Raw genomic sequence first — 27959 nt, 5'->3', positions numbered from 1 at the left:
TGAGGAGGCTCTGAGCGCCATGGGACCACTTCCGCTCGCTCGGCCTGCACCTGTGCCTGCCAGACGCTCTTCTACACTGCGCTTTTCTTATGGGTTTAAAAAAATGATTTAGGGTCGGCGCTATGGCATAGTAGGTAAAGCCGCCACCTGCAGTGCCAGCATCCCCTGTGGGCGCTGGTTCAAGTCCTGGCTGCTCCACTTCCATTCCAGCTCTCTGCTGTGGCCTGGGAAAGCAGTAGAAGCTGCCCCCAAGTCCTTGGACCCCCGCACCCACTTGGGAGACCCAGAGGAAGCTCCTGGCTCCTGGCTTCAGATCGGCTCAGCTCCAGCCATTGCAGCCATCTAGGGAGTGAACCAGCAGATGGAAGATCTCTCTCTCTCTCTCTCTCTCTCTCTCTCTCTCTGCCTCTGCCCCTCTGTAACTCTGCCTTTCAAATGAATAAATACATAAATCTTTATTTTAAAAAAGTAATAAGAAAACAGTGTTTAACAAATGATTTATTTATTTGAAAGGCAGAGTTACAGAGAGAGGCTGAGACAGAGAGAGAGAAAGGGAGATGTTCCGTCTGCTGGGTCACTCCCCAGATGGCTGCAACAGACAGGGCCCGGCCAGGCTGAAGCCAGGAGCCAGGAGCTTCTTCCAGGTCTCCCACGTGGGTGCAGGGGCCCAAGCCCTCGGGCCGTCCTCTGTTGCTTTTCCAGCAAGGATCTGGATCAGAAGTGGAGCAGCCGGGACATGAACTGGTGCTCATATGAAATGAGCCACAACACTGGCTCATGTTGTTAATATTGCAAACATGTACCTAGCATGTGCGGGGCGAGCATTCCTCACGCGAAAATCCAGAATTCAGGATGCTCTGGCATCTGAAGCTATTTGCCGACAGGATTCCCCTAGCAGACAACGCTCCAGGCTTCAAAATGCGGGGGCAGTAAAGATACTGGATGCAGTTGCATGCACTGGTTTTGGAAAAGTAACTGAGGAGTTTCCTGTTTATACTTGGTCCTGTCCCCATAGTAGCTCATTAGACGTATGCAAATATTCCCTAACCCTGCACAGTCTGAACTCTGAGGCACTTCTGGTCCCAACCGTTTCATCTAAGACAAAACTCACCCTGTGCTGTAAGCCATGCACGGCTCTCTGCTCACAGTACAACCCATTTCACAGATGTGGAAGTTGAGGCTGAGAAGGGCTGAGGACTTGCAACTCGACAACGGTGGACCTGGAATATGACTCTTGTCATTCGGTCTCTCTCTCATTAAAGATTTATTTATTTCTTTATCCAAGAGACAGAGTCACAGACAGAGAGTGAGGGAGAGACACAGAGCGAGGTCTTCCATCAGCTGGTTCACTCTCCAGTTGGCCACAATGGCCTGAGCTGGGTCAATCTGAAGCCAGGAGCCAGGAGCTTCTTCCAGGTCTCCCACGTGGGTTCAGGGGCCCAAGCACTTGGGCATCTTCTACTGCTTTCCCAGGCCATAGCAGAGAGCTGGATCGGAAGTGGAGCAGCCGGGACTCGAACCAGCGCCCGTATGGGATGCTGGGGCTGCAGGTGGTGGCTTTACCCGCTACGCCACGGCGCCGGCCCCTGTCAGTTTCTTGGGTCTCTGTTCTCAGCCATTGTGAAGTGGGGAAGGGGCCCTGGGTGCAGAAGTCAAGGCCCTGCTCACAACACCCACACCCTATATCAGAGGGTGTGTTTTGAACCTTTGTGGCCCTGAGACACAGCCATGATGGCTCAAATACGTGGGTCCCTGCTACCCACGTGGGAGACCCAGATGGAGTTCCAAGCTCCTGGCTTCCATCTGGCCCAGCCCTGGCTGTTTTGGGCACTTCAGGAGTGAACCAGTGAGCGCAAGATCTCTCTCTCTCTCTCTCTCTCTCTCTCTCTCTCTCTCTGCTTTCACATAAATGAAAGATAACCAAGAACTGCCATGACGGGATGAACCCAGTGCTCGCTTTGCCAGTCCAGATGCCTGGGTTCGATTCCCAGCTCTGTGCTCCTGACTCCCGGCTTCTGTTGAGGCAGACCTGGGGGGCGGCAGCGACGGCTTGAGGAGCTGGGTCTCTGCCCCCCACCACCCGCCCCCGGCCGGGGACTCGGCTGTGGTTGCGAGGATTTGGAGAGTGAACCAGCACCTGGGAGCCCTCTTTGTCTTAAATTAGAAAAATAAAAAGACTCCAACCGTCATCTTTCCATTTTGCAGATGGGAAAACTGAAGCCCAGACAGGGGCCGGGACTTAGCACTTGTTTGTGTTTTGCTCACTGCGGAAGCCTTGGCCTCTGTGCCGCTAACCCTGGGCCACCCCCACCCCTACGCCCAGGGCAAAGGAGAAGGAAGGTTTATCTGTGCTTGCGGCCGGCTGGAATGAGGATGGCAGGCTCTGGGGGGCCCCGTGGTCAGGCCAAATCCCGGCACTGAAGGTCAAACCACAGGCAGGTGTGGCTTCCAGGAAAGAGGGGAGGTGAGGTGAAGGGCTGTGGACACTGGTCGGCTCTCCGCCCACTCACTCCAGCCCCGCCAGTCCCGAGGGCTGCCCTGTCATTTAGGGACATGTGAGTCACCGGCAGGAATTGGGACAAACACTCCCTGGGAGTGGGAAAAGTCTCTCCTGGTTCCCGGTCAGTGCCCAGAGCTGCAGACTCAGACCCCCAACAGCCCGGGTCCTGGCTGTGCTCCTGGCTCCTGCACCCACGTAGCGTTTGGGCAAATCGGGGGACCCCCTCCTGCAGGAGATGGTAAGGATGTGGCGGGGGGGGGGGACACAGGGAGAGGGTGGGGAGTGACCTCTCAGAGCCCTAGGAGGAGAGTTAGGATTTGGGAGGTGAATTGCAGCCCCGGGTTCTTGGAATGCGCTCTGGCCCGGGTCCCGGGAGCCAAGTGTTTTCTCGCACTCAGACGTGCAAGGACAACTTCGCTCCAGCTCCTGGAACTCCCGCGGCCCCTGACTCCAGCAATGCCAGGAAGGGGCCCTGAGCCCTCCCGGTTCGCAGGCAGAGTGCAGGGGTGGAGGCAGGGCCAGCTGGGGCCCCTGGGGGTCTGAACCCCTCTGCCGATCTTGAACTTGATGCGAGTGGGATTACTGCACACACGTCCGTGTGCCTGGCTTCGGTCCCTCAACACTGCAGGGTGACACCCACCGGTCTCTCACACATTGTCCTAGACCCCTCCCCTCCCGGGGGAACACACCTCGGGGTGTCGGTTCCTTCTGCTGTGGGTGAATGATTCTGGCACCTGGCTTCCGGTGAGCTCTGGTCCCCCCACCTCCACCCCCGGCCAGCTGATACCAACACAACCAAGAGACTGGTGTGAGCTCATGGACCTCCTAGCCGCTCTGTGCCTCGGTCTCCTCCTTCATTTCTTCCGCTCATCGAACGTCACCTGTCCCCTCGCTGTGGCTGCGGGGCACACAGGGGAGCACGCACAGAGGGGAGCTGGGGGCGGGGCTTGGGGGTGGGAACCAGGAGGTCACAGCCTTGACTTCTGGGACTGTGGGCGACAGTGCCACGCACCTGGGAGGCCTGTTATGGGGGTCATGTCTGGAACACAGTAGGTGCTCAATAAACATCACCTATTAGTTTAATTATTTAAAGAAAAAATAGGGATGGGGGCCAGCGCTGTGGCGCAGCAGGTAAAGCTGCCACCTGAGACGCCAACATCCCATATGGGCGCTGGTTCAAGTCCCAGCTGCTCCAGTTCCCGCCCAGCTCCCTGCACAAGATGGCCCAAGTGCTCAGGCCCCTGCACCCACGTGGGAGGCCTGCATTGAGCTTTCAGCTCCCAACTCCATCCCACGCCCCACCCTGGCCATTTAGGGGAGGGAACCAGAGACTGGGAGCTCTGTGTGTCTGCACCTCTGTCTTCGCCTCTGCCAAGCAAGCTTCCCGAAGTTAATCAGCAGGCCCAGGGCTGGGCGTGGCGTGCAGGGGCCGAGAGGCTGTGTGCTCCTGTGATAATAGGAGCCAGGACGTGGGAGGCGCCCATGGAGCACCGGCGCCGGAGAGGTCCTACCCACCACTCGGTCACTCTTCAAATAGCCACAAGGACAGCCGGAGCTGGGCTCCATCCGGGTCTCCCATGTAGGTGGCAGGGACCCAAGTGCCAGGGACATCACCTGCTGCCTCCCAGGGTACAGGTTAGCAGGGAGCTCGAATGTTGACTCGAACCTGGGTGCTCCGATGCAGGGCACAGGGGACTTAACTGCTGTGCCAAACGCCCTCCCCTCTTCCCTTCTCTTCACCTGTTGGCAGCTTCCGGCATCCTCTAAGGTGGGTACACTCTTGTTCCCACTTTACAGATTAGCAAACAGAGGCACAGAGAGGTCAGGCAGCTGACGAGGGTTTCAGTCTCTGTTTTTTAAGATTTATGTATTTATTTGAAAGTCAGAGCTACAGAGAGAGAGAGAGAGGGAGAGAAGGAGAGAGGGAGAAAGGGAGAAAAGGAGAGAGAGAGCGCGCAAGAGAGAGAGGTCTTCTATGCACTGGTTCACTCCCCAAATGGTTGCAACGGCCCAGGGCTGGGCCAGCCCGAAGCCAGGAGCCAGGAGCTTCTTCCGGGTCTCCCACATGGGTGCAGGGGCCCAAGGACTTGTGCCGACTTCCACTGCTTTCCCAGGCACATTAGCAGGGAGCTGGGTCGGAAGTGGAGCAGCCAGGACTCAACCTGGCATCCATATGGGATGCTGGGGCTGCAGGCAGAGTTTAACCTGTTACGCCACGACGCTGACCCCGAGGGTTTCAGTTTTGAAAGCCAGAGAAGGGATGCAAAACAAGAGGCCGGGCCTGTGAGCAGGGGCGGAGGGCAGAGGCCCCTTAACTTCCTCTCCGTCCTTCCTGCTGGGTCAACCCCAGCCGGAGCTCGGGGCAGTGCCAGCCCACAGGAGTCAGCAGAGAACTGCATGGGCCCTGGGTACCCGAGCCGCCGTCAGAGCCACCGCCCTGTGCAGGCGTTAGCTCTCACGTCTTCCCCAAAACTGATGAGGTAGCTTTGTCTCGATGACTCATCCACCGCTCAGGTCTGTGGCTGAAGGTCACGTGGCCGGGTCTATACTGCCTTCCAACTGTTCAGTGTCTAAGGTTTGCGGATGCTACTCCCGGGATTCCAGAGTGGGGCGAGCGCGGTTTGAAACCCAGCGCCGTGAGTGACCCAGCTGAGTGCTGCGGTATCCTCATCTGCAGAATGGGCGCAGCGATGGTCTCGCCCTCGGAGGCTTGGTGGAAGTGCGCCGTGCTGTTTTAAGGCCCCTGGAGTATTGCCAAGGGCTTTGCAGAGGGTGGCTTCTGGCCACCAGGGCTTGTGTGGGCTGGGACACGCTGGGCTGGTTTTCTGGTTAGCGCCCTCGCTTTCGCGGCTCCCGCGGCGTTTGGAGTAAAAGATAAAAATCGCGGCCTCTGTGCTGGCCCTGCCCGCCTGCTCCGCTCCAGCCACCCCGGCCTCCTGCCTGTTCCTTGATCGTAAGCAGCACCTCCCTGCCTCTGGGCTTTTGTACCAGCTGTTCCCTGTGCCTGAATTCCCTTCTGCCAGGTCCCCCACCCGTCTGCCTCCCTCGCTCTCCCCACAGCACTTACTCTTCCTGGAATGCTGCTGATCTACTTCTTTTCCGGCTGACTCCTCCCCCTGGACTGTCAGCTCCCAGGCCACAGAGGTTTGTGTGCCTTGTCCCCTGCAAGCCTGGGTACCTGGAGCCGCAGGCGACACAGAGGAGCTCCCGGCCCTGGGGCTCTGCGTTGAGCGAGTGAGTGGATCTTACCGAGCCCGGTCGCTTCTTTTGCCTGCTTTCCTACTTGCATGATTACTTTGTAAAATGGCCCTAGAAGGATTCTAGAAAGTTCCGTATGTTCTCCCTCTGGGCGACCATTTCCTGAATGAGTTCAGGTTGTGAAACCTGCAAGCTGTCTGGTGAGACGCATGCGCTCTGTTGTTGGCTTGTCTTCTACGCTCTAGCTTACACGAAATAAATACATCTTCAAAGGCCGAGTGACAGAGAGAAAGGGATTTTCCATCCCCTGGTTCACTCCCCACATGGCTGCAACAGCCAGGGCTGGGCCGAGCTGAAGCCAGGAGGAGCCAGGCGCTCCATCCGGGTCTCTCCCTTGGGTAGCAGGGGTCCAAGAGTTGGGACTCTTTTCTGCTGCCTTCCCAGGCGCACTAGCAGGGAGCTGGACTGGCCGGGGCTGGAACCTGCGCTCCGATATGAGATGCTGGTGTTGCAGGCAGCGGCTTAACCCACTGTGCCACAGCACTGGCCCCCGCCCGGTACTTTGCAAATGCTCTGTAGCCATGCGCAGCTGGCGGCGGCCAGCTCACCGGCCAGCTCAGGCAGGCGACATTTGCACCCACGTGGAACTTTCCACCGGACGGCGCCACTCTGGAATTCCGAGTCATCCACGGCTAGGGTTCTCTCGGTTGAGCATTCCGGAATTCCGGGATGTCCCTCACACTAGAGTCCTTGTGGAATGTTCTAGAATTCCTAGGCGAGGCACGCGCTGCGAGCTGTGAGCATTGCAGCCCTCACCACGCCGCAACATGCAAGGCGAGTTCTCAGAGCGTGAGACCCTGCTGCAGCACGGGCTGGGGTCAGCTGGGCTTCGTCCACCCCTGGGGCGCTCGTCGCTGACTCCCAGACGCGTTTCTCTCCCGTCCAGGCGTCTGGGACACCGATGGAGAACACATCTCTGAGCTACGACTACGGGGATTATAGCGACCTCCTGGATCTCCCCGTGGACTGCCCCGACGGCACCTGCCTCTCCGCCCGCCCCGGCCACGTGGCCCCGCTCCTGCTCTACGCCGCCATCTTCCTAGTGGGGGTGCCAGGCAATGCCATGGTGGCCTGGGTGGCCAGGAGGGAGGCCAGCCGCTCCGCTGGGGCCGCCTGGTTCCTCCACCTGGCCGTGGCGGACCTGCTCTGCTGCCTGTCCCTCCCCATCCTGGCCGTGCCCATAGCTCAAGGGGGCCACTGGCCGTACGGGGCCGTGGGCTGCTGGGCTCTGCCCTCGGTCATTCTGACATCCATGTATGCCAGCGTCCTGCTCCTGGCGGCCCTCAGCGCGGACCTCTGCCTGCTGGCCCTCTGGCCGACCTGGTGGGCGGTGGCGTGGCGGGCGTGGGGGGTGCGGCTGGCCCGGGCGGCAGCCTGGGTGCTGGCTGTCCTGCTCACCGTGCCTTCTGCCATCCACCGGCGGCTGCACCAGGAGCACTTCCCCTCCCGGCTGGAGTGCGTGGTGGACTATGGGGGCTCAGCTGCGGCTGAACACGCCGTGACCGCCGCTCGCTTCCTGCTGGGCTTCCTGGGGCCGCTGGCGGTCGTGGCCGGCTGCTTCGGGGCTGTTCTGTGCCGAGGCGTCCGACGCCATCGGCCACTGTGCACGGCCGTCATCGTGGGGTTTTTTGTCTGCTGGGCCCCCTACCACTTGCTGGGGCTGGTGCTGGCCGTGGCGACCCCGAACTCTGCGCTCCTGGTTCGGGCCCTGAAGGCAGAGCCTCTGGTGGTGGGCCTGGCCCTTGCGCACAGCTGCCTCAATCCACTGCTGTTCTTGTATTTTGGGAGGGCTCAGCTCCGACAGTCCCTGGCCGCTGCCTGTCGCTGGGCCCTGAGGGAGTCCCAGGGTGAGGACGAAAGCGTGGTCAGTAAGACAGTCCCCAGCCACGACCTGGTGTCGGAGATGGAGGTGTAGGCAGAGGGACACGGCTCTCTCCCTTCAGTTCGCTTTCACAAATCTGGCTTCAGGCATGGCAGGATCCAGGGGCAAGATAGGTCGGCCAGACAGGGGCCTCTCGGGCCAGGCGATGTTTCAGACAGAACTCGAAGAAGGGAGGGAGGTGCCGTGCTCAAATCTGGAGAATGTCCTTCCCAGGGAAAGACGTCCACAGCACATTCCGGGGACGTGGAGGAGGTCCGTGTGCAGGGGGGTAGTGGTGGGAGAGGGCAGGAGGGGGCAGTGGGGGGCAGCTTCGGGAAGTCTTCTGGGCCATGGCTGATGTCTGAGTCTACAGGGAGGCTCCGAGCTGCCGGAGCTGGATGAGATACAGGACACACCGCTAAGTTTGAATTTCAGATAAGCGACGAGGAAGTTTTAGTGTAAGTACAGCCCATAAAGCATTTGGGATATACTTATGCTAAAGGTTGTGTTTGTTGCTTATCTGACATTCAAATTGAACTGAGCACAATGTATTTTTTTTTCCCCTAAATGAAGCAACTATTCTCAGCAGAAGAGTGTCCTGACTTGACTTGGATTTTCATAAGATCCTGCTGGTGGCTGGTGGCGATGTGGGAAAGGGGCAAGAAGGAGCCTGGTGAGGAGGCTACTGCAATAGTCCAAGCAGAGGCGAGGGTGACTTGGGTCAGAGTAGTGGGGCAGAGGCGCTGAGAAGATGATGGGCACGTGCCTTAGCTTTCTGGATCCTGGAGCACACGGAGTAATGGCCCCCAGTGAGGTCCACGTTGGAGTCCCCTGGACCCGTGTCTGTGCGACCCCACGTGGGGTTTTGTGAGTTGGACCGGGTTAAGGATCCTGAGTGGGGTGAGCCCAGTGCCATCACAAGAGGGCAGGAGCGGGAGTCAGGAGCGGGCGTGGTGACACTGGGTGCGGTGGTCAGAGCGGTGTGAAGAGGGGGCCGCCAGCCAAGGCCTCCAGATACCAAGACGGTGCCCTGTGTGCTTTTCTGTGGCGCCCTCCGGGCTGCATTGGGCGTCCTCAGGCTGGGGCCGCGTGCAGGGGCGCCCATCTGATGGAGCCCGCCCAGCGCAGCGTGGTGAGCTCACGCTGTCTGTGGCTGTCAGATGCATCGCAGCGGAAATCCAGGCCCTCAGGCCCCCTGGACACAGCTCAAGGGCTCCGCTGTGGCTCCCGCGCTGGACACACAGTCACAGGACACCTCTGGCTATGCCGCGCCAGGACCGCAACCAGCTCAGGGCTTTTGAATCACACAGGGTGGGTACCCGCACTGCTGTCACTTCTCCAGGAACGCACCTGACCCAGAATTCCACAACAAGCCACAGTGAACCTGGTCCCAAGACTTGTGCTCTTCCCTGGCGAAGATTCGCCCTCAAAGACCCCCTCAAATGACACTTCCTCCAGGGAGCCCTCCCGGATTACTCATCCCCCTCCTAAGGCAGGGTGTACTGGTTCCTACTCCGAGACTCAGGACTGTAAGTTCAGAGATAAACTATAAATTCTCCAAAGACAACTCGGGACCACTTTAATTTCTGTCTCTCCTCTTCCTGTGCCAGGGCTGAGAAAGAACCAAATACTATCTATAGCCTTGAGGTCCTGGACAGTGGAGACCTGTTTTTTCCAGACTTTTTCTTCACATGAACTTTGAGGAACACAAGTTCCCCACAGCACATGCTGTATTTGTGGCTATTTTATTCAGAATTATGAAGACCAAGAGTGTCCTGTAGTATGAATTTTGTCCTGGGAAAAATTCTGTGGCTTCTTGAAAAGTTTGGGGAAAAAAAAAATCCTGCCATAACCAGTCGGGACCATGTAAGAGATTTCCTCAATAAGTTCTTTCTGACGTCTTTTGGATTTTTGAAATTTTTGTCATTGTTTACTTCATTAACTGTATTTTTTTTTAACTTTTATTTAATGAATATACGTTTCCAAAGTACGAATAATGGATTACTATGGCTTCCCCCCCATACCGTCCCTCCCACCCACAACCCTCCCCTTTCCCACTCCCTCTCCCCTTCCATTCACATCAAGATTCATTTTCGATTATCTTAATATACAGAAGATCAGCTTAGTATACATTAAGTAAGGATTTCAACAGTTTGCTCCCACACAGAAACATAATGTATTTTTTTTTTAAAGAATAAATGTCACGCATGTCTGTGGTGGAATGAGAAGGCCATGCCAAGATGGCCGCTGACAAGCCAGCTTCAGTTACTCAGGAATGGCTTCAAAACCACATGGCAACAGAGCCTGCCTGGCAACAGGCTGTGATTGGTTAGGGCATAGACCGCCCCTTGACCGGATTGGCTGCCTCAGCTATATAAGCTGATGTACCAACTGAAATAAATGAGTCTGCGGGCTGCTCGCCTCTGGCCCGCTTTCACCTGACTCCCAGGGTCTGTGTGGTGACTCCGCGCCTCTTGCCCCCACCGCGCTTCTCCTCTCAGAACGAATCCACAGCAACACATGTCAAATCTACGTCTTGAGAGATTTAGTGTAAGTCTGTTTTTGTTGCTTGTTGTAATTCTTCCTTTGTTGTTCTTAAGTTTGTTTATTTGTATTGTTTGATTTGGACTTTTTTTAAACAATAAAATACCAATTTCTTTAAGTTTTTGAAGAACTAGTCATAATGGGTTTTCCAAGAACTGGATTCAGTTTTTCTACTCAAACTTTTGGTTGGTAGGTTGTGACATTCTCCCCTCCTCCTTATTTTTTTTTTATATATTTATTTTTATTTGAAAGGCACAGTTACAGAGAGGGAGAGGCAGAGGCAGAGAGAGAGAGAGAGAAAGAGAGGTCTTCCATCCACTGGTTCACTCCCCAAATGGCTGCAACAGCTGCAGCTGGGCCAGTCCGAAGCCAGGAGCCAGGAACTTCTTGTGGGTCTTCCACGCGGGTGCACTTGGGCCACCTTCCGCGGCTTCCCCAGGCGCATCAGCAGGGAGCTGGACTGGGAGTGGAGCGGCCAGGACTTGAAGCAGCGCCCATCTAGGATGCCAGTGTCACAGGTGGCTGCTTAACCCACTGGGCCACAGCGCTGGCCCTGGGGTTGTTTTTCTCTCGATCTCATAGCTGCTGTCTGCTTCATCCATTCTCCTCTTTTTAAGATCGCAGCCTTGTTGGGACACTGTCAGCGGAAGGCTGAGTCCGTTTCTCCTTTTTCCCGTGGCCGTGGCATCCGTTGTCCTCTCTCTCTGAGCCGTCCCTCAGCTCTGCTACATACGTCCGGCTGGCCACTTGACACCCTCCCTTGATATCTGACGCGTGGAAAACTCGTCAGGCCTGAAGCGGAGCCCTTCCCCCTCCACTCGGTGACCCTGGGCAGACGGCAATCCCCACTTCTAGGTGCTCAGGCTGCAAACATCAGCGTCAACTGCAACCTCGCTCCCACCTGCCAGCCACCTCCTTTGGCTTCTACCTCCCAGCAACCTGCAGAACCCCGCCACTGCCGCCCCCCACCCCGGCCATCGCCACACCCTGTTCCCCACCTCTCGCCCCCGCCTTGTCTTGCTCCCCTACCGATTGGCTTCCACACGGGAACCGGAGGATTCCGTTACACCACATCGGGGCAGGCGTCTGGCCCAGGGGTGAAGACATCGGCTTGGCCGGCGCCGCGGCTCACTAGGCTAATCCTCCACCTGCGGCGCCGGCACCCCGGGTTCTAGTCCCGGTCAGGGCGCCGGATTCTGTCCTGGTTGCCCCTCTTCCAGGCCAGCTCTCTGCTGTGGCCAGGGAGTGCAGTGGAGGATGGCCCAAGTGCTTGGGCCCGGCACCCCATGGGAGACCAGGAGAAGCACCTGGCTCCTGCCATCGGATCAGCGTGGTGCGCCGGCCGCAGCAGCCATTGGGGGGAAAAGGAAGACCTTTCTCTCTCTCTCTCTCTCTCTCTCACTTTCTACTCTGCCTGTCAAAAAAAAAAAAAAAAAAAAAAAAGACATCGGCTGGCACCTGCGTCCCACGTTGGAGGGCCTAGCTCCAGCTTCCTGCTCATACGGACCTCAGGAGGTGGCAGGTTGAGTCCCTGTCACTCATGTGGGAGACCTGGATGTAGATCCTGGCTCCCAGCTGTAGCGTATCCCAGTCCCAGCTGTCCCTGAGTGCCCATATGGCAGCTTTGTCCATCTGTCCGTCTGTCTGTCTGTCTCTCTCCATTTCTCCTAGGGACTGGCATTGTGGGGCAGCGGGCTAAGCAGCTGCCTTCGATGCCAGCATTCCATCTCAGAGCACTGGTTCAGGTCCCATCTGCTCTGCTTCTGATCCAGCTCGCTGCTGATGTGCCTGGGAAATCCATGGATTTCCTGCCACCCACTTGGGAGACCCGGATGGAGCTTCAACCTGGACCAGCCTCAGCTGTGGCAGCCATCTGGGGAGCGAACCAAGAGATGGAAGAGCGAGATATCTCCCCCCATCACTCTCCCCTTCAGATAAATAAATATTGTTTTTAAAAGATTGATTTATTTATTTGAAAGGTAGAGCCAGAGAGAGAGAGAGAGAGAGAAAGGGGGAGAGAGAGAGAGAGTGAGACGGGGGGGGGAGAGACAGAAGGGGAGAGAGAGAGAGAGAGAGAGAGAGAGAGATCTTCCACCTGTTGGTTCACACCCCAAATGGCCACAATGGCCAGAGCTGGGCCGATCCGAAGCCAGGAGCCTCTTCCTGATCTCCCACGCAGGTGCAGGAGCCCACGTACTTGAGCCATGTTCTGTTCCCTTCCCAGGCGCATCCCGAGGGAGCGGGACGGGAAGTGGAGCAGCTGGGACTTGAACCAGCACTGCAGGCAGACGCTTCACCAGCACTGCCGCAACACTAGGCTAATTTTTTTTTTTTTTTTAAAGATCTACGTAACAGGCCGGCGCCGCAGCTCACTAGGTTAATCCTCCGCCTAGCGGCGCCGGCACACCGGGTTCTAGTCCCGGTCGGGGCGCCGGATTCTGTCCCGGTTGCCCCTCTTCCAGGCCAGCTCTCCGCTGTGGCCAGGGAATGCAGTGGAGGATGGCCTAGGTGCTTGGGCCCTGCACCCCATGGGAGACCAGGAAAAGCACCTGGCTCCTGGCTCCTGCCATCGGATCAGCGCGGTGCGCCGGCCGCAGTGCGCAGGCCGCGGCGGCCATTGGAGGGTGAACCAACGGCAAAGGAAGACCTTTCTCTCTGTCTCTCTCTCTCACTGTCCACTCTGCCTGTTAAAAAAAAAAAAAAAAAGGAAAAAATGACAAAAAAAAAAAAAAAAGATCTACGTAACAGTTAAAATTGAGGTCAGAGCACATCTCGAATCCATTCCGAGGCTGCCGCCTCCTTTGGTGTAGCGACCACACGAGCCCCTCTCCCTCCCCGTGCCCTGCTATTCTTCCCTTCTTCCCTGCGGCATCTCAGAGTGAGAGGCAAGAGTCAGGCCCCGGGACACGAGCAGAGCATCTAGACAGTCAGTCCCTTGAGCGTGCTGGTCACAGAATGTTCCAGAAACATTGGTTCAGTCCCCAAAAGTCCAGTAGAACCGGCGCTGGGCCAGGCTGAAGCTGGGAGCCAGAAACTCAATCCTGGTCTCCCACACAGGCGGCAGGGGCCCAGTCACCGGAGCCACCAGCCACTGCCCCCCAGGGGTGCTTTAGCAATAAGCTGGCATCAGGACTTGAACCCAGGCCCTCCCATGCGGGATGCAGGCCATCGTCACCATGATCGGACACAGTGTGAGCAGGAAGAGCCCTCCTCGGCCGCTCTGTTCCCCGGGCTGGGCGCTCCCCGACCCTTAGCTGCGAGAGCCCTGGCAGGCTGCTGTGTAGGGAGGCCATTTCCTTAGGGGACCCTGGCGTCCCCTCAATGTATTGGCACAAGCGACTCAAGGTTTCCTCGGATTAGCTCCGGCTGAGGCTGCTCATCGGGTGGCACCCCCGTGCACAGGACCCCTTGCAGCCCCTGCCTGGCGTTCCCTGAACCACCCAGCCGGTGCCACCTCGGACTCAGCTTTGCAGTCCCCAGCTCGGCTGTGTCCCCGCCGCCTGGCTGGCTGCCTCCCTTCCAGCAGCTCCTGCTCCGACACCCTCATCAGAGTTCTCCCACTGCGCTGCTCAAAATAGCCTGCTTTCCACCCAGCTTGCTCCGGGCAGGTGGCACTTCTTGCCATCAGAATTTTTTTTTTTTTTTTTTTTTTTGCATCTATTTCTGTCTCCCCCAGGAAGATCTGAACTCCTGGGGGCATCTGTTTTGTTCAGCAACAGCCAAAGCTGAGCTGATCTGAAGCCAGGAGCCTCTTCCGGGTCTCCCACGCGGGTGTAGGGGCCCAAGGACTGGGGCCATCTTCTACTGCTTTCCCAGGCCACAGCAGAGAGCTGGACCGGAAGTGGAGCAACCAGGACTTGAACTGGCGCCCATATGGGACGCCGGCCCTGCAGGCGGCAGCTTTATCTGCTACACCAAAGCGCCGGCCCCACCACATAACTCTTTTTTTTCCCTGAAATGAGTCCTTTAATTACAATTTATACACATTTCTTGAGTATCTGTAGGTATGGCAAAAAGACCCATTCATGCACCTTACATAGACTTTTTCACTTGTTTTCCCCAACAACCTTGAAACGTAGGTAATTCTGCTATAAATGACCGGCTCATTTAGGACGGAAGTCTCCTTGTTCTATTCTTTGAAGATGTTTTCAGCCATCTGCCTTCTCACGCGGCTTTGAGCACGTGGGAAATTCTGCCACCTGAAAAGTGTGTTCTAGAAGCACCCCGAAATTTCCGCATGTACCTTATAGTGCTGCTTCCTTGCAAGGCAGAGGACTCGCTTTGCTCATTCATTTAATACTCATTCAACAAACACACGCTGACCCCCAGACACTGTGGGGGGGGGGGGTAGGAAATCCCAGGCAAGACCCAAACCGCGCCTTCTCGGGGACTTTACTCTGTATCATTTATTAATGACTCATACACTAACGGGTGATGGCGGGACGGTTTTTTTTTTTTTTTTTTTTTTTTTTTTTTTTTTATTTATTTTTTTTTTTAATTTTTTATTTTTTGACAGGCAGAGTGGACAGTGAGAGAGAGAGACAGAGAGAAAGGTCTTCCTTTGCCGTTGGTTCACCCTCCAATGGCCGCCGCGGCCGGCGCGCTGCGGCCGGCGCACCGCGCTGATCCGATGGCAGGAGCCAGGAGCCAGGTGCTTTTCCTGGTCTCCCATGGGGTGCAGGGCCCAAGCACCTGGGCCATCCTCCACTGCACTCCCGGGCCACAGCAGAGGGCTGGCCTGGAAGAGGGGCAACCGGGACAGAATCCGGCGCCCCGACCGGGACTAGAACCCGGTGTGCCGGCGCCGCTAGGCGGAGGATTAGCCTACTGAGCCGCGGCGCCGGCCGGCGGGACGGTTTTAATAGTGCCCGGGGCCCCGGAAGATCCCTCTTCGGGTGAAAACCCCAGCGTCCGATAATCCGGGGCGCCCGCGACAGCAAAGCCACGGAAACTCAAGTCTCCGTCTCAATACCTCCACCGGCCCCTAGAGGGCGCAGGGTCGTCCGAGGCTCCGCCCAGAGCGGGGCGGTGAGGGACTGCGCTGTGCGCCGGCGCAGTGTGGGCCTTGGCCCGCCCACACCTCCTGATTGGGCCCTGTGTTTGCGGGGGGCGGGGTCTGGCCGAGAGGGCGGTGTGCACAGGCGCAGGACCGGCTGCGGGCGCGCGAGGAGTGCGCGGACCGGAAGTTGATGCGTTGGCGGCGATTGGTGCGGTGAGGGGCGTGGGACGCGCGTGGGTCCGGGCCCTGACATGGGCTGGGAGAGCGCCGAGCGGGGAGGCGGGTCGCGCGGTGAGGAGAGTGGGAGGAAGCTGACGGGGCTGGCCGACGCGGACAGGTGGAGTTTGAGCATCCCGGGGAGAACCTAGGGGCCGAAGGAGCCGGACATGGAGTCGCGGAACCGGAGGGGCAGGGAGACGATTTGAAAACTAGGGCGAGCTCTCGTCTCGTTCCAGCCAGAGAGACCGAGAAATGGGGGCGCCCCGTTCCCGGAGACGCGGAGCCGTGGGCAGCGAGGCCCTGGGCCAGGCTGAGGACCGTCAACCGGGGGAGAGCCGGGCCGAGACCTGACACTGACTCCCTCCCTGCTCGGCCGCTTTACGACTGAAGCCCTGGGGGCGCGGCCGGGCCGGGCCGGGCCGGGCGTGAGGACGGCACCTGCCTGGGGCTGCGGGGCAGCAGGTGTGCGGACGTGACGACTTGGAAAAGTCCGCGGAGGCGTGGGATGAACAGACTGGCGTGTTTTGGCGCCAGGAAGTTCCAAAGTTTATACGAAGTTTCGTAGGGAGTGTGCGTCATGGAAAAGCCATGCGTGGATTTCAAAGTTGCTTTTGCACCGAAATACACCGATGGGTTAATTCCAGTTTCCACGAACTCATGGAAGGGCCCCTGTACACCAAGAGCTGAGGAAGCCGTAGGCTGAGGGGTCGTGAAGGCTGCAGACCTCTGGGAATGGAAGGATTCGGGAGATGGCGTCCGGATCGCGTTCTTTTCCGTGTAGCCCCCTCCCCTGAGAAGGCTGTGCTGTTGATTGGCGGTGCCCAAGGGTCTCGTCCCTGCCCGCCGGGCCTGGGCAGGTGCCTCTTTGGGGCTCCCTGGTTTCCCTCCGTAGTCCCAGTCTCCATTCCTGGGGTGCCACCGTGTGTCGCCCCAGTGTTCTCATTCGCTACCCCTATTCTAGTCCAGAGCGGGCTTTCCGGAAGCGTTTGTGAGCGTGAGTGACTGTCTGTCCTCTCTCCCCCCAGCTTCCAGGGCCTGACAACCCAGGCTGAACTCGGCCATCACGGATCGCAGCAGCATTCAGAAGTGCCCTGTGTGTCGCCGGCCCAGCCAGGCCCCGGGCCATGCTCTCTGCCGCCCGGGGTGACCCTGCACCGCGACCCGGGAAGACTGGTGGCTCTTTGGGGAGCACGTGCTTTCTTGGCGCAGGCACCGGCCCCTCACTGCCGTGGGTGGGGAGCGGATGAGCCCTATGCCGTCTGCGTGGTCAGCGCTGAGACCAGTTTGGGGACAGTGGTGTGACTGGCAGCATGCCCCCTCCCAGGACGAGGGATGCCAGGGACCACAGAGACCACCGTCGGGCTCCCAGTGAGGAAGAGGCCCCGGAGAAGTGGGACTGGAGCTGCCCGGAGACGCGGCGCCTCCTGGAGGATGCCTTCTTCCGGGGGGAGGACCCCATCCGGCAGGGTTCTGAGGAGTGCCAGAGGTTCTGGGCCTTCTTTGAGCGCCTGCAGAGATTCCGGAGCCTCAAGGCCTCCAGGCAGGAGGAGGCAGACCCCGGGCATCCCACACACAGCATCCCGGCGCTGGCTGACCTCCCTCGCGCTTACGACCCACGTTACCGCATCAACCTCTCCGTCCTCGGCCCTGACACGCGGGGCTCTCGGGAGCTGGGCCGGTGCCTGCCCCCGGAGAGAGCGTCCGAGTTCCGCCGCGCCCTGCTGCACTACCTGGACTTCAGCCAGAAGCAGGCGTTTGCGCGGCTGGCGAAACTGCAGCGCGAGCGGGCGGCGCTTCCCATTGCTCAGTACGAGAAACGCATCCTGCGGACCCTGAAGGAGCACCAGGTGGTGGTGGTGGCCGGCGACACCGGCTGCGGCAAGTCCACTCAGGTGCCCCAGTACCTACTGGCCGCTGGCTTCAGTCACGTGGCCTGCACCCAGCCCCGGAGAATTGCCTGCATCTCCCTGGCCAAGCGTGTGGGCTTCGAGAGCCTCAGTCAGTACGGCTCGAAGGTGAGTGGGACCGGCCAGCCAGGACGCTGAGCTTCCAGCTGACCGTGGGAGCAGTTGCTTCTGCATGTGGCGATTTCAATAGAAGTGGAGCACTCACCCTTTGACCTAGTGAGGAGTCTTCTAGAACTTTGCAGATTGGCTTGTGTATGGCCAGAAGACAAAGGCACTAGCTTTGATCCAGTGTAGCACTTTTAATAGCACACCAGAAAAAGGGAACACATTAAAACCTCATCAATTTTAGCAGTCATACAGAAATTCATTAATAAGGGTACTTTATTTTCTTTTAAAGATTTTTTTTTTTTTTTGACAGGCAGAGTGGACAGTGAGAGAGAGAGACAGAGAGAGAAAGGTCTTCCTTTGCCGTTGGTTCACCCTCCAATGGCCGCCGCTGCAGCCGGCGCACCGCGCTGATCTGATGGCAGGAGCCAGGATCCAGGTGCTTTTCCTGGTCTCCCATGGGGTGCAGGGCCCAAGCACCTGGGCCATCCTCCACTGCACTCCCGGGCCATAGCAGAGAGCTGGCCTGGAAGAGGGGCAACCGGGACAGAATCCGGCGCCCCGACCGGGACTAGAACCCGGTGTGCCGGCGCCGCAGGTGGAGGATTAGCCTATTGAGCCACGGCGCCGGCCCTCTTTTAAAGATTTTATTTATTCATTTGAGAGGTAGAGTTACAGACAGGGAGGCAGAGAAAGAAAGAAAGGTCTTTTCCCCAAATGGCCACATTGGCTGGAGCTGCACAGATCCAAAGCTAGGAGCCAGGAGCTTCTTCCAGGTCTCCTGTGTGGGTGCAGGGCCCAAGAACTTAGCCATCTTCCACTGCTTCCCAGGCCACAACAGAGAGCTGGATCGGAAGAGGAGCAACCAGAACACAAACTGGCGCCCATTTGGGCTGCAATGGCCAGAGCTGGGCTGATCCGAAGCCAGGAACCTGGAGCTTCTTAGGGGTCTCCCGTGCATGTGCAGAGGCCCAAGGACTTGGGCCATCTTCTGCTGCTTTCCCAGGCCACAGCAGAGAGCTGGATGGGAAGTGAAGCAACCGGGAATAGAACCAGCGCCCATATGAGATACCAGCACTGCAGGTTGCGGCTTTACCTCCACAGCACCAGCCCTGCCTCAGCTTCTCTGATGGGTGCTCCCATTCTGCTGGGCTGTTCCCTGATGACCAAGAACCTCTACATCTGCCTGTGGGCCCTTTGGAGACCCTCCTTGGCACAGTGCCTGTTCACGTCTTTGTCCCGTTTGTCCTTTGCGTTGTTCTTGATTTATATAGATCTTTGTAGATTTTGGACATGAGTTCTTTGTGTGATTTCTGTGTTGCAGGTCTTGTCTCTTGCTCTACGAGTTGCCATTCACTCCATTACTGGTGTCTTTTCATTTACATGTAGTTCTTTTTAAGAAACCTGCCTATGTGAAGGCCATGACTATATTTTCCTGTTTGTTTTTTTCTAAAGACTTTGATGTTTTGGGGTGGTGTTGTGGCTCAGTGGGTTAAGTACTGCTTGAGAATTGAATATTCCATCTGGAGTTTCTGGGATCAAGTCCCGCCTCTTCTTCTGTTTCAGCTTCCTGCTTATGTGTGCTCTGGGAGGCAGCAGGTGATGGCTCAAGTCCTCAGGCCCCTGCTACCCACAGAGGAGACCTGGATGGAGTTCCTGGCCCTTGGCTTTGGTCTGGCCCAGCCCTGGCTGTTGTTGGCATTTGGAGAGCAAACCTGTGGATGGAAGATGTGTGTGTGTGTGTGTGTGTGTGTGTGTGTCTGTCACTCTGCCTTTCAAGTAAATAAATAAACTTCAAGAAATTACTAGTATGATTAACATACACAGAGTTCCATGCCACAAGCCTTATTGGCATTGCCATGTGAAATCTCACAGCATCTAGGAGAGGAAAATAACTTTTTTTTTAAGATTTATTTATTTGAAAGATAGTTGTTTTTTTTTTTTTTTTTTTTTTTTTTTTTTTTTTTTTTTTCAGAAAGAGGAGACAGATCTTCCATTCTCTGGTTCACTTCCCAAATGGCTGCAATGGCTGGAGCTAGGCTGGTCTGAAGCTAGGAGCTAGGAGCTTCTTTCAGGTTTTCCACATGGGTGCATGGGCCCAAGGACTTGGGTCACCTGCTGCTGCTTTCCCAGGCACATTAGCAGGGAGCTGGGTCAGAAGTGGAGCAGCTGGGACTTGAAGCATTGCCCATATGGGATGCCAGCATTGCAGGCGTCAGCTTTACCTGCTATGCTATAATGCTGCCCCCAAAAAAGAGGTCGTTAAGGGATATACTTGGAATTGGACTTGCCCAAGGTCAACACCACCAAGTGGTACAGGTGGGGGTCTTCTCCCAAGCCCACTGGACCTTGGAGTCTGACAAGCAGGCATTTCTGGTGTGGACGGGATGAGGGGCTGGTGCCAGGCCCAGAGTCCCTGCTGATCATGCCTTTCCCTCCTGCCCCAGGTCGGCTACCAGATCCGCTTTGAGAGCACGCGTTCTGCCGCCACCAAGATTGTGTTCCTGACCGTGGGGCTGCTCTTGCGGCAAATCCAGCGGGAACCCAGCCTGCCGCAGTACGAGGTTCTGATTGTGGATGAAGTCCATGAGCGGCACCTCCACAATGACTTCCTGCTGGGTGTCCTGCGCCGCCTGCTGCCCCAGCGGCCTGACCTCAAGGTCATCCTCATGTCGGCCACCATCAACATCTCGCTCTTCTCCAGCTACTTCGGCAATGCCCCTGTGGTGCAGGTGCCCGGGAGGCTGTTCCCCATCACGGTTGGTGCTTCCGCAGCCCCCACCCCGCCCCCTGGCCACCCGGACCTGTCTGTCCTCTCCGTTGCTCTGTTTGGTTAAGGATTTTCTCTATTAAGGCTCCCATGGTCTGACCACTTAAAATGCCCCAGGTAAACAGCTAAGTGCTTGTCAGAGGAAGAGCCAGACTGGTGACAGAGTGAGCCAAAAATAGACTCTGATAAGATGAAGGTTTTTTTTTTTTTTTTTTTTTTGACAGGCAGAGTGGATAGTGTGAGAGAGAGAGACAAGAGACAGAGAGAAAGGTCTTCCTTTTGCCGTTGGTTCACCCTCCAATGGCCGCTGCTGCGGGCGTGCTGTGGCCAGCGCACCGCGCTGATCCGAAGCCAGGAGCCAGGTGCTTCTCCTGGTCTCCCATGCGGGTGCAGGACCCAAGCACTTGGGCCATCCTCCACTGCACTCCCTGGCCACAGCAGAGAGCTGGCCTGGAAGAGGGGCAACCGGGACAGAATCCGGCGCCCCAACCGGGACTAGAACCCGGTGTGCCGGCGCCGCTAGGTGGAGTATTAACCTATTGAGCCACGGCACTGGCCAAGATGAAGTTTCTGTCTGTGGTTTCACAGTCCAGCTGCTGCAGCCTGGTGGGCAAGTGTGTTCCGTGTGTCACTCAGGGACCCAGGCTCTTTCTGTCTGCTCTACTGTCTGCGCAGGGCAGGGTTTCTCAGTCAGTGGTACTGACCTTGGGCCTGTCCTGTGCGCCCCGGGCTACTCGGCGTCTGACCTCTGCCTGCTGTGTGCTCATGGCATTCTGCTGTTCAGTTGTGACGACTGCCAGGGTCTCCAGGTGTCGCCAGCCTGCTCCAGGTGGCAAAACCACCCCCTTTGAGAACTGCCCTCCTGGGGCTGCCTTGTCTAAACCATGCAGTCAGAGCTCGCCGGAAGGGTTCCATCATCCCTGTGGCTTCTGGTTCTAAAAGCCATTTGTCTCCTCTGTAGCCGTAAAGGGTGCTGGTTCCATCACTGAGAGTGTTTTTGCTTAGTGGAGTCGTGCTTGAGATGCACTGAGTGGCAGGCCCTCAGTGCAGCTCAGTTAACTTTCACAGATCACATATGTCTGTGGGGCCAGCACCCAGATTTGTAAAAAGCAAACATTACTGTCCTCCCAGAAGTCCCAGTTCCCTTGCTGTTTGGTCTTTTTATTACGTCCTCCAAAATGGTCCCATTTGAGTTGTGCTGTGTGCATCTCCCCAGCAGCCTGAGGTCTGCCTACCCCCAGTCTTCCCATTTGTTACTCAGGCCTGGCATGACAAGGTGTGCTCTGTGCTGTCTCATCACAGGTGGTCTACCAGCCGCAGGAGGCAGAGCCGACCACATCCAAGTCGGAGAAGCTGGACCCACGGCCTTTCCTGAGGGTGCTGCAGGCCATTGACAATAAGTACCCCCCCGAGGAGCGGGGGGACCTCCTGGTCTTCCTCAGCGGCATGGCGGAGATCAGCGCCGTGCTGGAGGCCGCCCAGACCTATGCCAGCCACACCCAGCGCTGGGTGGTGCTGCCGCTGCACAGCGCGCTCTCTGTGGCCGACCAGGACAAGGTGTGGCATGCAGCCTTGCGGAGCCGGGCAGGTGGGGTCTGTGGGAGAAGGGGCGGGGCTGCTGCATGAGGACCGAGGTGGCTCGCAGGTGCAGGTCGGTGGGGTTGCACCTGTGCAGAGGTCCACAGCCAGCAAGGTCAGGGTGGACACCCAGAGCCCGCGCTTAGCCAGAGTTTGACAAATTGTTTGTAAAGGGCCAGAGAATAGATATTTTCAGCTTTGTAGGCCCTAGGCTCTGTCACAGCTGCTCAGATTCACTACTGCAGTGCAGAGGCAACCCTAAACCGCATGTGTGGGCAGCTGTGTTCTAGTAAAACTGGACAAATGTGGCAGGGGCCAGCGTTGTGGCCCAGTGAGTTAAGCTGCCAGTTGGGACGCTGGCATCCTGTATCGGCATTCTGGTTCAAGTCCTAGTTTCTCCACTTCCAGTCAGCTCCCTGCTGATGTGTCTGGGAAGGCAACAGAAGGTGGCCCAAGTGCTTGGGCCCCTGCACCCACGTGGGAGACCAGGATGGGATTCTTGGCTCCTTGCTTCAGCCTCGCCCAGATTTTGCTGTTGCAGCCACTTGGGGAGTGAATCAGCAGATGGGAATCTGTTTCTGTCTCTATTGCTCTGCTTTTGAATGGATAAGTAAATATTTCTTAAAGAAAAATGACAAAGGCTAGGTCATGGTGTAGCTGTGAGACACCACTTGGGATGCCCACATCCCATGTTGGAATCCCTAGGTTCAAGTCCCAGCTCCACTGCTTACGTAGACCCTGGGAGGCAGCAGGTGATGGCTCGAGTACTCGGGCCCCTGAGTTCCTGCCTCCTGGCTCCAGTCTGGCCCAGCCCTGGCTGTTGCAGGCATTTGGGAAGTGAAGCAGCAGGCAGGGGTCTCGCTCTCGGTTTCTGTGCTGCTTCTTGGTGAGCTGGGCTTGACTCGCATGCCGTAGTTGTTGACCCTAACCCCAGAAGGCCTTGTGCGGAGGGCCTGGGTCGAGAGAAAGAAGGATCAACGGGAAAGCTGTGCAGTGTAGCTGGGTTCCGGATCGCGAAGTGGGCATCAGCAGAGATGAGGCTGAAAGCTGCGTGCGGCTGGCCTGCAAGGCACCTCGAGGACCCAGCGTGGTGCCCGGCTTCGCTCCCGGCGCACTGGGGAGCTGTGGGCGGGCTCTGAGCAGGGCTGGGGGTCGCTACCAGCTGTGCTTTAGCAGAGCCCTCTGCTTGCTCTGTGAGGGGTGGATTGGAGGGTGTGAGACCAGAAGCCAGAGGCCAGGGATTTGGGCAGGGGACAGAGACTGGGGAAATATCGAAGGCGGGTTGGTGGGGCTGAGGGCTGAGGGTGGTGCAGAGCCGTCTGCGCGGGGGACTGTGGAGGAAGAGGGGTTAGTGGAGGTGCTGAGGCTGTGTTAGACACACGGGCCCCTGGACACAGTTCATTGAGGGTCAAGTTAGTTCTGACGCCACCACCGCCCTCCCCCAGGTGTTTGACGTGGCACCCCCTGGAGTCCGGAAGTGCATCCTCTCCACCAATATCGCCGAGACCTCGGTCACTATCGATGGGATCCGCTTTGTGGTTGATTCTGGTAAGGGCCGTCCCTTGGCCTCACCCACCGTGGGAACCTAGAAAGAAGTCTGGAGATGTGCGGGTGCAGCCAGGGAAGCCCCAGACCTAAGTGGGGAGTTGGTGAGGTTTGGCTGTGGAGCAGTGACAGCCGCTTAATTTTTCTCAGATGTTCTTTTTTTTAAAAGATTTATTTATTTATTTGAAAGTCAGAGTTACACAGAGAGGAGAGGCAGAGAGAGAGAGGTCTTCCATCCGATGGTTCACTCCCCAAATGGCCGCGATGGCCAGAGCTGAGCCGATTCAAAGCCAGGAGCTTCTTCCAGGTCTCCCACATGGGTGCAGGGACCCAAGGACTTGGGCCATCCTCTACTGCTTTCCCAGGCCATTGCAGAGAGCTGGATGGGAAGAGGAGCAGCCAGGCCTCCAACCAGCACCCATATGGGGTGCCGGCGCTTCAGGACATTAACCCCCTGCACCACAGTGCTGGCCCCCTGATGTTCTCAGACCCCAGGGCCTTTGCACCATTGATCTCGCTGCTGAGAGCTGTCTCTCCAGGTGTCCACATGGCTCCCTCCCTGCCCTCATTGGAGGCCCCATTCACTCTCAGAGGCACCCTCTCCTCCCACTGCTGCTTCGCTGCCGAGAGCCTGGTGTTGGGTTCTCTGGCTGTTGCTCTCTGTTCTGTCTTCCTTCTGACTGGAAGGTACTGGAAAGTCAGCGTGGCCTGGTGGTGAGGCGACACCGGCCAGCCTGGCCTGGTCACTGCTGTCTGTGTCACCAGGATCAAGTCACTGGCACTGCCTGTGTTGCTTTGCTCACCTGTCCCATGGTGCTACCCTGGCCAGGTCATAAGGACGGAGTGAGTTCATACGCATGGGTGTACGTGGTGGCAGCTGGCCCGGGGTGACTTGACTGAGTGCGGCAATAACAGAGCCACCTTGGGTGTGCTGATGGGAACACGCCCGCCTTCTCGTGCCGCCGAGAGGGCCTTCGGTGCTGCCACAGGAGCTGTGGTGCCCGGATTTGAGGCTGCTCCGCTTTCAGACACAGCTTGGGCTTAGGGTGGGTGGGGCGTTCTGCTCGGCCCTGTGAGGCCAGGGCCTTTGTCTCGTCCACGGCTGGCACTCCCGTGCCTGGTGCTGCGTGGTGCCTGGCTGGGAGCTCAGCAGAGGTGTAGGATGAGCGCTCCTCTGAAGACGCGAGGCTTGGGAAAGGAAGTGAGAGAGAGGAGGTTTCAGGGCTGGCCCATCACAGCTGCCGGCTGGTGTCGATGGGGTGAGGAGTGGGTGCAGGTGACCAAGCGAATGGTTGGCCGCCAGGTGTGTGTACAGCCACGTGTGCTACAGTGCGCACGTCCACACACGCGTTTCCCTCCTGGCCTCCCTGCTCTCACCCAGGCAAAGTGAAGGAGATGAGCTATGACCCGCAGGCCAAACTGCAGAGGCTGCAGGAGTTCTGGATCAGTCAGGCCAGCGCCGAGCAGCGCAAGGGCCGGGCAGGCCGCACGGGCCCCGGGGTCTGCTTCCGCCTCTACGCTGAGTCAGACTACGATGCCTTCGCACCCTACCCCGTTCCAGAAATTCGGAGGGTGGCTCTGGACGCGCTGGTGCTGCAGGTGAGACGTGGGCAGGGAGGGCAGGTGCCAGGCGAGAACGCAGCGGGTGTAGACAGGACCATTCCCAGCGTGTCGGGGCCAGGAAGGGCAGGGCTGGCGAGACTGAGGGAGCTCTTCCTTCCACATGTCAGACTGCTCCTGGGGGGGTGGGGTGGGGTCAGAATGCTCTCGGCTGTGATGGGAAACCCCACAGTAGTACCTGCTTCTGTAACAGGGAGCCCCAGCCCCAGGGCAGGGGGTTCCAGGCGGGGAGCGGTGCTCAGTACACTTTATGTCCCGAGGCTGCCTGACAGCCAGAGCCCGTCACCAGGGGCCGGCACAGCGGCTTCGGTTCCTTCCCTCTGCGTCTGCAGGGGGGCTGGTTTGGGAGGGGTGGGTGGTGGGGAGCCTGGGACATGAGTGCGGGAGAGTGTGGGCCAGGCCCCTGCAGGGGTGCGCGTCCCTTCCACACACTTCCCCTGTGGAGCCCGGTCACTGGGCCACCCCTCACCGAGAGGGCCGCTGGGAAGTGCTCAGGAGGAAGAGAGTGGGGAAGAGCGTGACGTGCGAGGAGCACGAGCCAGCGCCCTGCTGACAGTGGTGCGTGCTGGTGCTTTCTGTTCTGTTTGGTTTCGATGGAAATAAAAAAGGCTGATTGTGACCCACTGGGTGGATTTCTGACCCGCTGGTGACTCACAGCCTGACCGCACGGTGCAGGATGTCTGCCGTGTCACAACGAGAGGCCATGAGGCAGGGGCCCCGGGCTTAGGTTGGGGGATCAGCGAACGGTGTCGCCAAGGACTAGGTTCTTCTCAGCTTTCCAGCCAGTTTGGCACAGCTCCCAGTGAGGAGGAGGAGGAGCCTACCACTTAAGATGCCATTTAGGATGCGCAGGTCCCACGTGGGAGCACCTGGGTGGGGTCCCCAGGGCTGGCTCCTGACTCTGGCTTCCTGATGCTGCACACCCTGGAAGACAGCTGGGATGGTCTAAGCAGTTGGCTTCCTGCCACCCACCTGGGAGACCTGGATCGAGTTCTGCACCCTTGGGTGTTATGGGCATTGGGGGTGTAAACCAGTGGATAAATGTGCTGTCTCTCATCAGCAATTAAAAGTAAAATTAGAATGTCCTTACCCAGGGCTTTCTTTGGCTAAGCAGCGTTGTGAGTGTTTTGGATGTAACTGTTGTGATCCTCACGCAGCCTCCATGGGGTCGGGGATCTCCATGTCCCCTTTACAGCTGAGGGCAGAGTGCGCAGGGGTGAAGCACCTTGTTCTGGGCACTCAGCTGGCAAGCGCCGAGTCGGGCCATGGGAGCCTTTCTCGGAAGCCCCTGGCCAGTCTCACATCCTGTCTTGTTGACGGGATGGGGTCACGTGTCCAGTCTGTAACCCGTCATTGTCTGAGGCAGGGGCGTGGCCTCGCCCAGCTGGTTCAGAACAGTAATGGTCAGCCCCAGCTGCATGTTGGGGTCACCTGAAACAAAAAGGAAAAGCAATGTGTCTCTTAGTGAGCACTGGACACTCTCCCAGGCATCAGGGCTTAGTTGGCAGGAAGAAGTTGGGACAGCTGGTTGCCAGGAAAACAGCCAGAACTGTGCCAGGGACCAGGGCCAGGTGAGCTTGCTTCTCTCTCACGGTCGTATGAGCTGTGGTGCCCCCAAGCCTACCTTCACCGTCGGCGTCTGTCCGTGTGCCAGGCCCAGTAGTGGCCATGCTGTCTCTTCTCCACACCCCCACTGCCCACCTGGGCCTCTGAATTAATCATGATTCCTTCGGTAGCAAGTGAGAGAAACACGACTCACACTATCACAGGAAGGGAAGTTTTATCAATTTGTGTGTGATTGCGGCAGCGGGGCGGGGGGTGGGCCATGTCTACCTTAGAAACGGGCCCAAGACTCCTGGGCTTGTGGCGGATGCGTGGATTTCCAGGCAGTGGCTTCCATCCTGACCACTCACAACCACAGGAGATGCCAGAGCCCCCATATCTCAGCTCCAGTTTGCAGAGTCCCAGGGAAGGATTCCAATTGACTCTGCCCCGCTCATTTGTTCATTTCATAGTTGCTGTGACCCAGAGCCCAGGAGCTGTGACTGGTCCAGCTGGGATCATGGGCTCCTCTACTGTGGTCAGATGTGCTGGGCAGACGCACGGAGACACACAGTGGACTTTCCCCTGGCTCCTCGCTGTGGGCCTCAGCTGGGGGTTTGAAGTTTCATGTGTTTGCGACTCCTGAGCTGTCGCTCCCCCTCTTCGTGGAGGAACGACACAGGACCCTGCGCTGTTCTTTTGTCTGCTCGGCCCTTCCCGGGTTTGCTGCTGGTTCTTCCCGGGTTGGCTACCGACCCTTCCACCTCCGTGGAAGGGCGGTTCCCCCTGGCCACTTTCCCCACTTCCGCAGGGGAGCGGCACACCGCCGGCGGCCGGCTCTCTCGGGGGCTGCACAGGTGTTCCCTCAGATAGATGTTCCCCCTAGATGTTCCTGGTGCATGTTGTCTCTCTCCTCCTTTATAGTCCTCTTCCACCAATCCCAACTCTGCTACCCACACGCCGAGTACGCTGCTCTCCTCCAATCAGGAGCAGGATCAGCTCCTGGAGGTCATCACTCAAGTTGGCAAGAGGCAGCTGTGTAGAAGCTGTTTCCTCCTCTCCCAGCGCCATATTGTGGGAGAGCAGATGCATAGAATAAGTCTTAATTCCAGTAACTTAGTCTAGTCCGGGTTGCTCCCCACACTGAGCAACACCTGTCCATGCTCCATCGTGGCTCATGTGTTCCCTGGTCTCGGGGTGGGGCTTCTGTCTCATTCCAGATGAAGAGTATGAGCGTGGGGAACCCCCGAACCTTCCCCTTCATTGAGCCCCCCCCACCAGCCAGCCTGGAAACCGCCATCCTGTATCTCCAGGACCAGGGAGCTCTGGACAGCTCTGAGAGCCTCACTCCCATCGGGTCCCTGCTGGCCCAGCTGCCCGTGGATGTCGTGATTGGTGAGGACCCCTGGGTGATCCCATAGGCAAGTCTGTTCCTTCTCTGGGCCCAGCGACTCACCAGGGTCCCAGCCAGCCCCCTTCCCGACGCGAGACGGCACAGTGGAGAGAACAGA

General features: G+C 57.8%; 2 protein-coding genes across 15 annotated transcripts in view; both read left to right on the top strand.

Annotated features, from left to right (window-relative positions):
* C5AR2 (complement C5a receptor 2) overlaps nucleotides 1-10281 on the top strand; it is a 29695-nt gene extending 19414 nt beyond the window's left edge. The window contains exons 1-3 of one of the 4 annotated variants that reach the window (XM_051837361.2): nucleotides 1961-2738; nucleotides 5561-5734; nucleotides 6645-10281. In XM_051837361.2, the coding sequence (XP_051693321.1) occupies nucleotides 6660-7673 (1014 nt within the window). In that variant the 5' untranslated portion in view covers nucleotides 1961-2738; nucleotides 5561-5734; nucleotides 6645-6659 and the 3' untranslated portion in view covers nucleotides 7674-10281. Of the gene's footprint in view, nucleotides 1-1960; nucleotides 2739-3467; nucleotides 4269-5560; nucleotides 5735-6644 lie in introns of those variants that run through there. The other 3 variants (XM_051837360.2, XM_008250810.4, XM_070062048.1) reach the window with 3 other exon arrangements.
* A 4990-nt stretch (nucleotides 10282-15271) lies between these two features.
* Nucleotides 15272-27959, top strand: part of DHX34 (DExH-box helicase 34) — a 30939-nt gene continuing 18251 nt past the window's right edge. For 5 of the 11 annotated variants that reach the window (XR_011383900.1, XR_011383901.1, XR_011383899.1 and 2 more), the window contains exons 1-7: nucleotides 15306-15453; nucleotides 16407-17396; nucleotides 19841-20152; nucleotides 21466-21720; nucleotides 23187-23289; nucleotides 24668-24885; nucleotides 27669-27843. Coding sequence is in view for 8 of the 11 variants with exons in the window: in XM_070062035.1 (XP_069918136.1) it covers nucleotides 16692-17396; nucleotides 19841-20152; nucleotides 21466-21720; nucleotides 23187-23289; nucleotides 24668-24885; nucleotides 27669-27843 (1768 nt within the window). In the remaining 3 variants the exon portion in view is untranslated. The other 6 variants (XM_008250813.4, XM_008250812.4, XM_008250814.4 and 3 more) reach the window with 6 other exon arrangements.

This window comes from Oryctolagus cuniculus, chromosome 18, assembly GCF_964237555.1.
Source record: "Oryctolagus cuniculus chromosome 18, mOryCun1.1, whole genome shotgun sequence".
Lineage (NCBI taxonomy): Eukaryota > Metazoa > Chordata > Mammalia > Lagomorpha > Leporidae > Oryctolagus > Oryctolagus cuniculus.
This window is presented reverse-complemented; position numbering and strand designations above follow the sequence as displayed.